The sequence below is a fragment of the Pelophylax lessonae genome (genome assembly GCF_965119305.1).
Source record: "Pelophylax lessonae genome assembly, chromosome: 2".
NCBI classification, from domain to species: domain Eukaryota; kingdom Metazoa; phylum Chordata; class Amphibia; order Anura; family Ranidae; genus Pelophylax; species Pelophylax lessonae.
This window is the reverse complement of record NC_138769.1, coordinates 119,957,000-119,970,629: the sequence shown is the minus strand read 5'-3', so window position 1 is coordinate 119,970,629 and position 13,630 is coordinate 119,957,000. Positions and strand designations below refer to the sequence as shown.

Here is a 13,630-nt window from a genome sequence, read left to right as displayed (position 1 = left end):
TGAGTGTGCTCAGCCCGAGCCTCCCCTTAGCCGCGGAGTGTACTTAATCTCGGCTCTAAGTAGAATAGGCAGCGGGCGAGCATCGGCCGCCGCCCCCCCACCTCACAGTCATGGGACGGAAAAGCCCCCTCACAGCGGCGGAAATCTGGGCAGGAAGGGGGTGAAAGTGCCTTTTATTTAAGTGGTTGAGGGGACCCCTATGACAGAATAAAAAAAAAACAAATAACAGTGAGGCGTCCCCCCACGTGACATCAGAAGGGGGCGGTTGAGGGGACCCCTATGACAGAATAAAAAAAAACAAATAACAGTGAGGCGTCCCCCCCACGTGACGTCAGAAGGGGGCGGTGCCACCAGGTGACGTAGGCCGGTGGCCCTGCCCCTTGCCTATATAAGAGCTGTCGAGAAGGCATTTGGCGGGACACCTCCCAAGAGGCGGAAGCGTTTTTAAAATTTTTTCTATTTTTTGGGTCTGGCGGGCGTCGTGCTTGACGAAGAATTAACATCGAGGGACAATTTTTTTTAAAAATGTTTTATTTATAATGAAGAACTTGTCAAAAACGGTTTCCTGTGTTTCTTACTTTTTGACACCTTTTTGGTGAATAGGTAAGGGTACAATGCCCATTCACATAGGGGGAAAGGCCGGGATCTGGGGGGCCCTCTTGTTAAAGGGAGCTTCCAGATTTCGACCTCCTCACACCCGCAGACCCTGACAACCACAGCCCAGGGTTGTCAGGAAGAGGCCCTTGTCCATATCAACATGATGATGGGGGAGACAAAGCCCCCCTGCCCCAAAGCAGCCCCCCCATGTTGAGGGCATGTAGCCTGGTATCCTTCAGGGGGGGCGCTCGCTTTTTTGGGGCGGACTCCACACCGGTTTTTTTTTTTTTTTACATTTTTTTTTTTTTACATTAGTTGTGAGCAAGTTTGAATGACATTTTTTCCTTATACTAATTAATAGTATTGCTGCAGGAGGTTCGATACATCGTACAGATGTGCCACTTTACAGGCACATTAAGGGACCCCCAGGGCACGATATTTAAGGAATTTTTCATTCTTATTGTTTCACTTTAAGCATCATTAAAATCACTGCTCCTTTAAAACGATCGTTTTGCATTGATACATGTCCCCCAAGGCATTACCCAGGTCCCCATACACCTTTTATGCAATAACTTGCATATAAGCCTTTAAAATAAGGACTTTTGATTTTTAATGTTCGTGTCCCATAGACTTTAATAGAGTTCCCATGTTCGCTAGAACTTTTTCTCTGTTTGAGATGTTCTGGTGCGAACCGAACAGGGGGGTGTTCAGCCCATCCCTACATGACAGCTGAGTTATCCTCAAAAAACATACCTAGCGAATCCAGCACTGTCTGTTGTAAGCTGCCAATCTGTCTCAGCACTCTGGGTTCCGCACTGCCATCTTCCATTCTGATGTCATTGGGATACCGGCAACTGTCTTTTCCGGGTTCCCTGCTTTGGCCTTCAGCACATGCAGCAGGGATTGCCCAGCTCATCCATAGTGTGGTGGGAATTGACATAAGCCTTCTGGGTTGCATGATGGCAGTATCCCATGAGACTTGGGGCTGTTATGGCAGGGATTGGGTGTGTAAGTCATTCTCGCTTAGTGGAGCAAAGGACACACTAAAAATACGTTTTTTATTTTTTTTTTAATCAAGTATAGTTTGGTATAATCATTTGCAAGATTCCCATTGTGTCACCTAATAATGTATATCTATTTGTTTTTTTCATTACTAAATATAATTTTCAGTGCAAATTAAGGTATTTGTTTTGGACAGCGTGAAGGATTAGAACATCTGTCAGGTTTTTGTCCCCAAAAAACTATCAAAGGTGAAATCTTTCAATAGGTAAACAAGTTCTGGTGACCCTGGTGAAAATCAGTAATTTCCTCACTTTGGAAGGATTTCTTCTTACTTTCTGTTTTCACAGGAAGTGAAAGGAAATCTCTCCAATGGGACACAAATGGCAAAAGACCTGACAGAGGTTCTAACCCTCTTATTCTATCCAGAATAAAAAAAAAAATGTTTCCCTTGGTTCTACTTTAAACTTTTATAGTATTTTTGTTGCTAATGCACATTTTGTATTAGCGTGAGGCCTGTGGCCAGGATTCAGTAGTAACGTTGAATCAAATTACTGAAGATCTAGTGCTTAAATATTTTTTTTTTCTTTTTTTTATAGCTCTGACCGTCTCATAGAAGAAACTATAAGGTAAGAATTAATAAAAATGTTCTTTAAAAGTTTTTATTTCTTTAAGATACTTTTTACTTTGTTTTCTATTTTTCAAGCTACCTAAAGACATCCAATGGTGGCTGGCAGTGCAGTCAGTCCAGTTTCCGAGCAATCTTTCTAATGAAAGTTGTCAACAAACACATTCAAACTGAGCAAACATGTTTATGGATATGGAGGAAGAAGTAGTATCAGCATCTCAGGCTAAAATTCTAGTGATCAGCTGGTATAATGCATCCAACCTGATTGTTTTGTTTCCTGAGAGTGTCAGGTCAGGTTTGGTGGCGACGTCTAGAAAATCCTGCAAGCTTGTTCCCCAAAGGGACAATTATCAAGTGGATTTGACAGACATTCTCTTATATCTGTAAGTGCATTTACCTAAAAATTAATAGATAGCATGACCATATTAATGAAGAATTCAGTTTCCGATCAGTGAATCCAGGGTTGGAGTTAGCAAGCACTTATCTTAATTTACCAGTCTGGGTTCGGGGATTTCCAGCTTGGCCATTGATGTGGTAGACTCATTGTGAAGTATGTGTGATTTGGCTTTTTTCTCTTTGCCCAGTATAGATTATTATAGCAGGATTTTAGTTTAAAGGGGAAGTCCATCCTAACACTAAAGATTCTAAAACTACAGACCTCCACGATCTAAAAATAACCTATATAACCCTGTAAAGAAGAAATCGCTATACATACCTCCAAGCTGCTCCAGTCCTATCTCCAGCGGCGGAAGCTCTGCAGAGGAGACAGCCGACAATGACTAGGAACTAAATTTACTATGGGCCTTTTATTGTCAGCTGCCTCTTCTGCACCCGCATCCACAGCAAAGCCATCGCTGACAGCTTAGCCTATGACCGGAGTGGCTTAAAAAAAAAAAAAGTATGTATAGTGATTTCTTCTTTATAGGGTTATAAAGGTTAGTCTTAAGCTGGCCATACATTATAAAATTTTCTTGTTCAATTTTCTTTAGATTTACCTTCAACTATGTAGTGCAAGGGCCTGCCTGATTGAATTGACCTAATTTTCTGTGGTTTTTGTAAATCTAAAGGAAAATTGTACAAGAAGATTGTATAATGTTTGGCCAGCCTTAGATTGTGGATGCTTGTAGATTTAGAGATTTTATTGTTCTGAAGGCCATACGTGGGTTGAGTTCCAAAGAAATTTTCTTTCAAAAATCTGAAATTTCTTGCTCTTTGTGATCTGATGATGCCACCATTGGTTTCGAAATTCGACCAACCAGCCTTTAATTTCACTTCATGTTGCTAAAGAAAAGAATCTTCGCGGTCGGGAATCTTCTTTTCTTTCCACAAATTTTCTTGTGCTTGTGCGCATTTCTTTTTTAATTTATATTTCTTACACAATTCTCCCATTATTGATTAGAAATTCGTTCATTTTTCAAAAAATTTACAACATGCTTGATCACTCAAATTCGATAGCTACATGAAAATCAGCCTTTGCTGCACCCCACTAATGGTGCGAAATTTGAATAAAATCTCGTAGATACGTTTTTTGAAAGGAAATTCTTTCTAAATTCGTCCCATGTATGGCTGGCCTTAGGGTGGACTTACCCTTTATTATAAAATAAAAACAGTCATGAATTTGGAAGTCCTTATAGACCAGCATGTAGGTGACATGTAATCCCATAGCAAATATAGCTATTCGGTGTACTCTTCACAATGTTTCTTTATTTGCTGCATATAAAATGACACAGCATACAGAGTGCTAGCCGAGTAGACCAAGTAGCCGGATTTATTTGGTATATATTGTCTACATTGGGCACTGAACATCCCAGCCAGAGCATCCGTCTCCAGCTGCTAAATTTGGATTATAGCAACTGAACTAGGGTAAGATTTTGCCTCATTATATAAGTGAAATGCAATGTCCGTAATCTCTGGTGCCCCTTATGGCTTTTAAATAGATTCCCATTATAGATCATGCATGGAAACTGGCCTAATTTAATTAAGAAAGTTTTATCATTTCTCTTACGCCCTCTGACAGTCGCCGCCCGATGGGTATTGGCCTTCACTAATGGGTAATGGCGCACTCTGCAGGAGCAGGCTAGGCAGATAATTATCAGGTTAATACAAAAAAACGTTTGTACCTCAGCACGCCACTAGGGGGCCATCCCTCAGCCATTTAGTGGTTTGCAGGTTCTAAGCTCTGTGTTAAACAGCAGCCATGTGAGAATTCTGCTCTGGCTCCCTGTCGGGCGCCATCTTGGATGTGGGCAACATGCCTAGTAAGGGCAAGCGGCCATTTTCCCTGTGACTTTTGTCATTGATTTTCAATAGGCACCTTTTCTCTGGGCTCAAGGGCTGGCCTCTAGCGATCTGAGCTCACTTCCTCCATTTTTGTCCTGTGTAACATGGGCTGACAGGCTGGGGATTTTTGCTTATATCTCGGGGGGGGGGGGGGGGGGCGGGAACTGCCGATTTAAAGGGTCAGCGTCCCTTTTTTCATTTAAGGCAAAAATGGTCTCCCGTGATAATAAATCCCCTGCAGACCTGGTGGGGACTTCGGGTACACCTGAATCCTCTTCCCTGGCACCCATATCTGCTGCTCTGGCAACTTTGGCATCCCAGGTGAATCTGCTTATGTTGGCACGCTCCTTCATAAAAAACGGCCTGTGCCCTCCCAGTCCGCTGACTCTGAGCCTGAATTGGTTGCCATGGACGATGGTCCCCCTGAGGGGTCCCGGTCCTCCACGTTGAGGGAGAGGAGCAGGGGGAATCTTCTTCCTCGGTAGCGCGGGAACGCGCTACGATGGATGCTCTCATGGGCGTCATAACAGAAACTCTCTATCTTAACGATGAGCCAGCTCAGTCAAGTGAGCGGTCCGTTTTGCTTGGGTTCCGCAGAGCAGACCCCAGACAGTCGGGTCAGGCATTTTTCCTGCCCGGTGGATTTTCACGAGATTGTGAATGGCCAGTGGCAGCGCATTTAGCGCATGTTGGGGGTGCCTAAGGGTTTTTCCACCCGCTCTCCGTTTTTTGGAGGCGGTAGACGAACGTTGGTCTGTGTCCCCAAGCAGGGGATCACACTGTGTCTAGACTGAATAAGTCCACCTTGCTGCTGGTAGGGGATTCCCGGTATTCAGGGATCCGGCTGATAGGCGTCTGGAAGCGCTTTCCCGCCACTTTTATCTAGTGGCAGGTTCCCTGTTGCAACCTGTGTTTTGCCTCAGTGTTGGCCTCTCAGGCGCTCATGACATGGTGCAAGGGGTTTTGCAGCAGGATCAACTCGTCCACACTGCGAGCTTCCTGGGCGACGCGGCCTTGGACGTGGCTCCGTTGGTCGCCTGGTTGTCGGCGGTGGGGATGCGATCCACCGCATTACCAGGTTAAAGTGCTGGTCGCTTGGCCACGCATCCTAAAAGACGGTGTATGAGGTCCCCTATGAGGGGGTCATCTTTTTGGGGTAACTCTAGATGAGTTGATTACGGGGCTCACGGGAGGTAAGAGTACTCGTCTGCCCCAGGTCACCAAGGGAGAGCTCCCCCACATGCGGGGGGGCCCTCCTTCCAGACTCAACATAATTGCCTTCGTGCCTTTGGGACGCAGGAGAAGGGTAAACCCTTCCGCCTTCCCAGTGGCCACGAGGAGCCGTGGTCGGGGAAGCCAAACGCCGGTCAGTCTGGTTCGGCGGCCCAGTCCACCTCTCCCTAAACAAAAGCCCTCCCTGTTGTCAGGGTGGGGGGACGTCTGCTTTCTTTTCAGGAACCCTGGTTGTCCGGCATTCAGGACAGGTGGGTTCACAATGAGATCTCATTGGGGCTGTGCACGGTTTGCTTGCACACGGAGTCATTGTACCCGTTCTTTTTCAGAAAAAGTTTTCGCGGTTTTGACTCCAACCTGTTCACGGTTCCCAGGAAAGAGGGCACGGTGTGTCCGATTCTGGACTGGTAGTCCCTGAACCGCTTTGTGCGGGACATTCAGGATTGTATCCATCCGGTCAGTGATGGCCTCATTGAGGCCTGGGGAATTACTGCATCCGTCGCCTTGCAGGATGCGTATCCCCACATCCCTATTTTCGAGGGTCATCAGAGCTGCTTCCGCTTCGCGGTGGCTGGGGAGCATTACCAGTTCGTGGCGTTGCCTTTCGGTTTCGATTCGGCTCCCAGGGTTTTCACCAAGGTGTTGGCTCCGGTCTAGCTTTGCTGCATTTACGGGGCATTGCGGTCCTCGATTGCCTGGACGACCTCTAAGGTCGAACTCATGTGTAACCTTGGCAAAAGATCTGGCTGTGAAGGTTCAGTCACTTCAGGAGCTCAGGTGGGCCGTCAATTTCAGAAGTTGGCACTGACTCCCTCTACTCGTTTCCAGTACCTAGATGGTCCTGGACTTTGCTCAATCTCGGGTCTTCCTTCCGGAGGACAAAAATCGTGACTTTGCGGGAGGAGATCGGAGCTCTCAGGAATGACGATCTCTCCTCTTTGCGGACCTGCATATGGGTTCTGGGACTGCTGGTCTCGGCCTTCGTAGCAGTTCCGTTTGCTCAATTTCACACCAGGTCTCTGCAAGCGGAGATCCTGGACAGGTGAGACAGGACAGGACACCTCAGTCCTTGGAAAGGAGTATTTCCTTGAGTCATCCGGGTCTGATCTCCTGTGGTAGCGCTGGCCGCTGTCCTTGACACAGGGTCGGTCCTTCAGACCTCTATTATGGACGGTTGTCACCACGGATGCCAGCCTGTTAGGCTGGGAAGGAGTTCTGGGCACATTTTGGTGGAGACTTCGCTACCGATCAACATCTTGGAGCTCCGAGCTATCAAGCTTTGTCTGTTCCGGTGGTCACCTCAGCTTCAGGGGTGTCTGGTGCGGGTACAGATGGACAATGCCATGGCTGTGGCTTATATCAATCACCAAGGGGGCACCTGGAGTGCCTGGGCGGCCACGGAAGTGGCTGAGATTCTGTCCTGGGCCGGATCGCAGGTACCTGCGTTCTCGGCCGTTCTCATTCCGGGTGTGGAACTCTGGCAGGCGGACTATCTACGTCGCCAGACTTTGGACCGAGGGGAATGGTCCCTACATCTGGAGGTGGTTCACCTCCTGTGCGCCCGGTACGGGACCCCGGCATGGATTTGTTCGTGACCCGTCTCCACAAAGTGGTGGTAGGGTTCGTGGCCAGGGCTCGCCATCTTCTGGCAGACTCCGAGGATGCATTGGTGGTACCTTGACACCGCTATCGGTTACTGTATGCCTTTTCTCCGATTCCACTGTTATCCAGGTTGGCGTCGGAACGGATGTCAGTCATTCTAGTGGCCCCGGACGGGCATCGGCGGTCCTGGTACGCAGACGTCGTTCAGATGGTCATCGGACCTCGATGGCGGCTTCCGCTGCGAGACGATCTGTCTCAAGGACCGATCTTCCATTCTGCTTTACAGTTGCTGGCTTTTTCGGCATGGCTGTTAAAAGCCAGGTCCTGAGGGATAGAGGTCTTCCTCAGCGGTCATCCTTACCTTGTAAGGGGCTTGCAAAGCCACTTCAAGGAAGTTTTTTTCGCAGCACCTGGTGCGAAGTGCATGGTTTTCACCCTCGTTCCTTCTCGTGGGGGAGGTCTTGGCCTTCCTGCAGAAGGGCGTGGATCAGCATCTGGTGCTGACTGAGGCCAAGGGTCCGTTGTCGGTCTGGGCCGTCTTGTTTTAACGACCTTTGGCGTTGCTTTCTTTGGTCCGCACCTTCATTCAAGAGGTGCGGCATTTGGCTCACCCCTTCGAGAACGTCAGGGAGATGTCTCTGTCTGTCTGTGTTGTCACAGAAAGTTGCTTTTCTGGTCGCCATCGTGTCGGCTCGCAGAGTGTCTGAATTGGCGGCCTTGTCCTGCCGCTCTCCTTATCTAGTACTTCATAGAGATAAGGTGGTTCTGCGACCGAGTCAATCTTTTCTTCCCAAGGTGGTTTCTTCCTTCCACCTCATTGAGGATATTGTGTTGCCTTCGCTGTGCGCACGGCCCGAGCACCCTAAGGAGTTTGCTTGCATTCTCTGGATGTGGTCCGGGCAGTCAAGGTCTACCTGTCCGCCACGAAGTCGATTCTGCAGTCTGATTCTCTATTTGTTCTTCCTGAGGGACCTCGGAAGGGATCGGCCACCTCCACGGCGACTATTTCTAAATGTATCAGACAGACGATTGTTCAGGCCTATTCCTTAAAGGGTCAGGTTCTTCCTTTCCCAGTAAAGGCTCATTCTACTCGAGCCGTTAGTGCCTCTTGGGTTTTTCGCCATCAGGCGTCTGTGGCTCAGGTGTGCAAGACGGCGACATGGTCGTCAGTGCACATTTTCACAAAGTTTTACAAATTTGATGTTTTGGCATCTTCGGATGCTTTTTTTGACCGCAAAGTTTTAAGTGCGGCAGTTGTTTGAGGGGACATTGTTTTTAATGTCTTTCCTTGTTGGGGTGTTTTTTTCTGGGTTTGCTCCAGTTTTTTAATGTGGGCTCAGGTTGTTACTAGCCCGGTTATTTGCGTTCTTATTTGGTTGCGTTGCTTTCCCACCCCTCATACCTGCACTGATTTGGGACGTCCCATTAGTAAAGGCTAATACCATCGGGCAGCGACTGTCAGAGGACGTAAGAGAAAATGGAATTTTTGTAAGAACTTACCGTAAAATTATTTTCTCTGAGTCCTCTGACAGTCGCCGCCCCCACCCCCCTGGTTTTTGGATCTGGGGGTTATTGCCTTCCAGTACTGCTTGCTACGAAACTGAAGTAATATCAGATTGGGTTTTGGTAATGGCTGAGGGATTGCCCCCTAGTGGCGAGCTGAGGTACAAAAGTTTTTTTTGTATTAACCTAATAATCAATTATCTGCCTAGCCTACTCCTGCAGATTACCCATTAGTGAAGGCTAATACCATCGGGGGCAACTGTCAGAAGACTCTGAGAAAATAATTTTTCGATAAGTTCTCACAAAAATTTTATTTTTTATTTATTTATTTTTTATGTTAGCTTAACAAATTTTAAATACTTTGCAAAGTACTAATCTTCAAGTTTGAGTTCTACTATCCACCTGACATGTTAAATATCTCCAATTATGCAAATGTTTGCTTCATGGGTTTCCAGAGCAATCTGATCTCACTCCTCCTTTTTTGCGCGATGTCAGATCTTGCATATAAACCTAAATTTTTTTTATTGAGCTTAATACACAGTATTAGAGTCAGACCTGTCTGTGCACATTACATATCAGTTTTTGTAGTTGATGAAAGGTTCAGATATTACACTGGCCTTTGCTCTATTCCCAATAGATGATTGTTGAGCATTCAGTCTAAAAATGTGAAGATACCTTTATGAGAGGCTTTGTTCACCGGAAGGATTAATACAATAAAGCCAAATGAATCTTTTGCCTTAGGCAGCAATGGGTAGACAAATGGTAAAGTGGTAGGTGGAATTAATTAAAATACAAAAATCCATGAATAGGTCACCTCAATGTGACTGTGACAGCAAGAGATTATCGTGTCCCTTAAGCCATGATGCAAAGTATTTAGCCACACTTGTTCCCTTACTTACCCTTCAGCCTGTCTTCTTCCATTCAGAAAGCTTTCAGATGTCCCCCCAGTGTCCCTTACAGCATAAATGTCTCTGTGCCAGTTAATGTCCGCACCAAGAACCAAGAAAAGCATGCATCAGTAATATAAGCATTAAGTGTGGAAGGTTTTGTTTCTAATTTAGCTGAGTTAGTGCAGCTTGAGGCAGGTGGGAAGATAGTCATTAAATGAATCCTTTACTTTGCATTACAAGGGCACCTAAAGCTTTGTTGTGTAAATTGAAATGTCCTAACAGTTTTTGTAATATTGTTAATAAGCTTTGTTGAGAAATACAGTGTAGCAACATTATTGAAATATTTTAGGTGACATTTTTTAATTTGTTGCTATTTAACTCGTATCAATTGTTAATCCCAATCAGCCCTAATTAACTCCCTCTTTTTCCCTTAGCTATAAATTGTTTGCTGATTCATTTGTTTTTTTTTTTGTTTTTTTTTATATTATTTTGTTCAAGTAGGACTATAGACAGAATTTTTTTTTACATTTTGGATAGAGTAAGGGAGGGTCATAACCCCTGTCAGTTTATTTTTGCCATCTGTGTCCCATTGGGGAGATTTTTCTTCACTTCCTGTCCCATAGCCAAAACAGGAAGTGAGAGGAAATCCCTGCAAATTAAGGGAATCCCTTGGGGGACCTCCAAGTCACCAGAACTAGTGTCCCCATTGGAAGATTTCCCCTTCTATTACTTTTCTGGAAACAACCCAAATGTGGGATTTTCATTTACTTTCACTTTGAATGATATTGGTAAACAGGACAAATAGACAGAGGGATTTTCCCTAACTGGGTCATGGAAAGCAGTAAAAACTAACAGGTGTTCTAATCCCTCTCCACTCTATCCAACACTTAAAAATAGTTTTACCTTTAGTTGTATTTTAACGTTTGTTAATCTAGTATACTCAAAGTCTTTTTTTTTATTTTTGTATATCACGGGACACAGAACAGGCTATAAATCATGACTACCTAGGTTATGCGCTACCTATAGGCGACTTGACACTGACAGAAAACATACATAAGTCTCCCTATATAACACCTCCTACTCAGGAAGTTCCCTGTTTTTTTCCCCAGTGTCTGATGGTGATGGTCACTGATGTCCAACTCTCTGCATATTATTGCCACATTCTCAAACCGTTCCAGTAGGGATCAGGAGATTGTTAATCCTACAGCTAGGACGCTAAGATGGATGGTACCTGGGCCCCGCTTCAATGAAGATGGAAGAACACTCGTGGATTGCCTGTATTGTGTCCTTTCCGCGCTTGACCCTGCATACACGGGACCCTCGCATTACTGACGAAGGTGCTTCTGGCAGGGTGCTAAGCAGGACTATTTTCAGGGCTTTCCAGTGCAGGCTGATTATGCCACAGCAGTGGTATATAATCGTCAGGGACAACAGAAACTGAGCAGCCCACAAAGAGGTTGGTCTCATCCTTGCTTGGGCAGAGCATCACATCCCTGCTCTGTCAATAGTCTATCGGCAATTTTCAGGCGGATTTATATGGCCATCGACCGTTATTGCTGAAGGAATGTGCTCTTCACCCAGAGGTATTCAATGCTTCCTGTCAACACTAGAAGCATGCCAGATGGGGACCCAGCTCAATGCAGGTCGGGAAAGACTTGTTGCCATGTCCAGGGATTCTCAGGTGGTTGCAGTAGATGCCATGGGGACTCCATGGGACCAATTCTCCCTGATGTAGGCCATTACAGTTTCTTGCACAGAATTATTTGCAAGATTCTGGTGCAAAGAATGATGGAAGATTTGAAAAAGAAATTATAGGAATACTGCGTCACATATTTCCACCAATCATTGCCACATCCCCAAATATAACTGGAAAAGATAAAAGTTTAGGCAGAGAGCACGTGCGACATACAATCAAGCCCTAGGCCAGAGGAGTAAACGGACTGCGTTCTGCCATGAGTATGGGACTTTAGAGGCATAGATTGTAAGGTGGTAACAAGTTATCCAACAAGGACCAAAATGGTAATATAAAATAGATTTTATTATAAATACAATGTGTTTAAAAACATGAAAAAATAGACATGTGCATAATCATTTAAACTTCAACAAATGAATAGTAGATGATGATAATAGTGGATCACATAGGCCCTACATGTTTCGTCGAGGTGTGACACCTCAAAGATTGGCTTCTTCAGGGGCTGAAGACCTGTAATCCTTCTACTAATTCTAGATAATAAAACATAATGTACAATAATTAAATAAACATGTCATGAAACTAACATATAAAACCAATATAGTAGAGTAATCTCCAAAGGGAGTATGCATATAACTCTATGGCTTACCATTCAAATCAATGACTGTAATCCCTGGTATGAAACCTAGCACACTGGTGATACGGTCAAGGTCAGATGCACCTGAACCGCAACCGGGGATTCCCCACAGAGGTGAGTAGTGGACCGGGCCAATGTCAAGGGCTGAGTTACCATGACCAGGAGGGAAAAGTAAAAAAAGGAACCAATTTCCTGGGAACATAAATATGCAGAGAACCAAGCAGGGAGGAAAACAAAAGAGGGAAAGAAAAATCAGAACATAATAATAGTAAGCCGTGTCTATTTAGGTGGACAGTGGGCTGGCAATTAGTGAAAAGACAACAAGCATTGTGACTCATAAAGTGTGAAAAGAAAAATATATATTGGTCCAAAGACCTCAATATGGTACAAGAGAAGTAAGTGTAAACACCATAATTAAGGTTAACAAACAAAAGCCTTTACACATAACACACCTCTAGGGGGGCTGTTCCTCAGCCATTACCCATCAGACACTAGGAGCTGCTCTCCAGTTTTATGCTGTCTAGCGTTAGGAGTAGGCTAGCTCTTCTATGCTGGGACCTAGCGTCTCAGTTTCTTTGTTTTTTTCTTTATGGAGTTAGCGACTCTGTCTTGCCGCTCGCCTTATCTGGTTGTTCATAGGGACAAAGTGGTCTTGCAACCCAATCCCTCTTTTCTTCCCAAGGTGGTATCTGCTTTCCACCTCTACAATGATGAGAAGGGTGCAGCAGCGTCCGTGGCAAACATGCCTTTCTGGATCAGGCGGCCGATTGCTCGGACCTGTTCAATCCGGGGTCAGGTTCCTCTTTTTCCCTGCCCGGGCTCATTCTGATTGAGCTGTCCATGCCTATTGGACGTTTCGCCCTCAGGCTTCTGTGGCTCAGGTGTGCACAGCGGCGGCTGGTCATCTGTGCAACTTTTCATGCGATTTTACACACTTGCTGTGATGGCATCCTCGGATGCTTCCTTTGGCCGCGCAGTTTTGTGGAGATGTGTGTTTCTGTCTCTTCTTGGGATGTCTTTGTCCAGGGTAGGCTCTTGTTGAGCTTTTGTTGCCCTGTTGGCTGAGTTTCTTTCGACTCTGGCCTGGTTGCACGTTGCCTTTTCTTTGGTTGTGTTCTCCCACCCATCACACCTACACTGCTTTGGGACATCCCACTAGTGAAGGCTAACTGAATGGGAAGCGACTGTCAGAGGACGTAAGAGAAAATATGATTTTTTTACTGTAAAATTATTTTCTCTGAGTCCTCAGACAGTCGCCGCCCCCACCCCTCTCTGTTTTGGGGTTGATAGTCTTCATATACTGCTTGCTACAAAACAGGAGAGCAGCTCATAGTGGCTGATGGGTAATCGCTGAGGAACAGCCCCCTAGAGGTGTGTTGTGTAAAGGCTTTTGTTTGTTAACCTTTTACTGCCTAGCAGAGGAGGCCATTACCCACTAGTGAAGGCTAACTGAATGGGCGGCGACTGTCAGAGGACTCAGCGAAAATAATTTTACGGTAAGTTCTTATAAAAATTATATTTTTTTCAGAGGGGGCTCCTGTGACCCAGTTAAGGCTCCTGTGTCCTGGTTA

At 45.6% G+C, this 13,630-nt stretch overlaps 1 protein-coding gene across 2 annotated transcripts in view; it reads left to right on the top strand.

Moving 5' to 3' along the window:
• Positions 1–13,630, top strand: part of GOSR1 (golgi SNAP receptor complex member 1) — a 235,878-nt gene that overhangs the window by 146,139 nt on the left and 76,109 nt on the right. For both annotated transcript variants that reach the window (XM_082244947.1, XM_082244946.1), the window contains exon 7: positions 2,196–2,225. In XM_082244947.1, the coding sequence (XP_082101073.1) occupies positions 2,196–2,225 (30 nt within the window). The remainder of the gene's footprint in view (positions 1–2,195; positions 2,226–13,630) is intronic.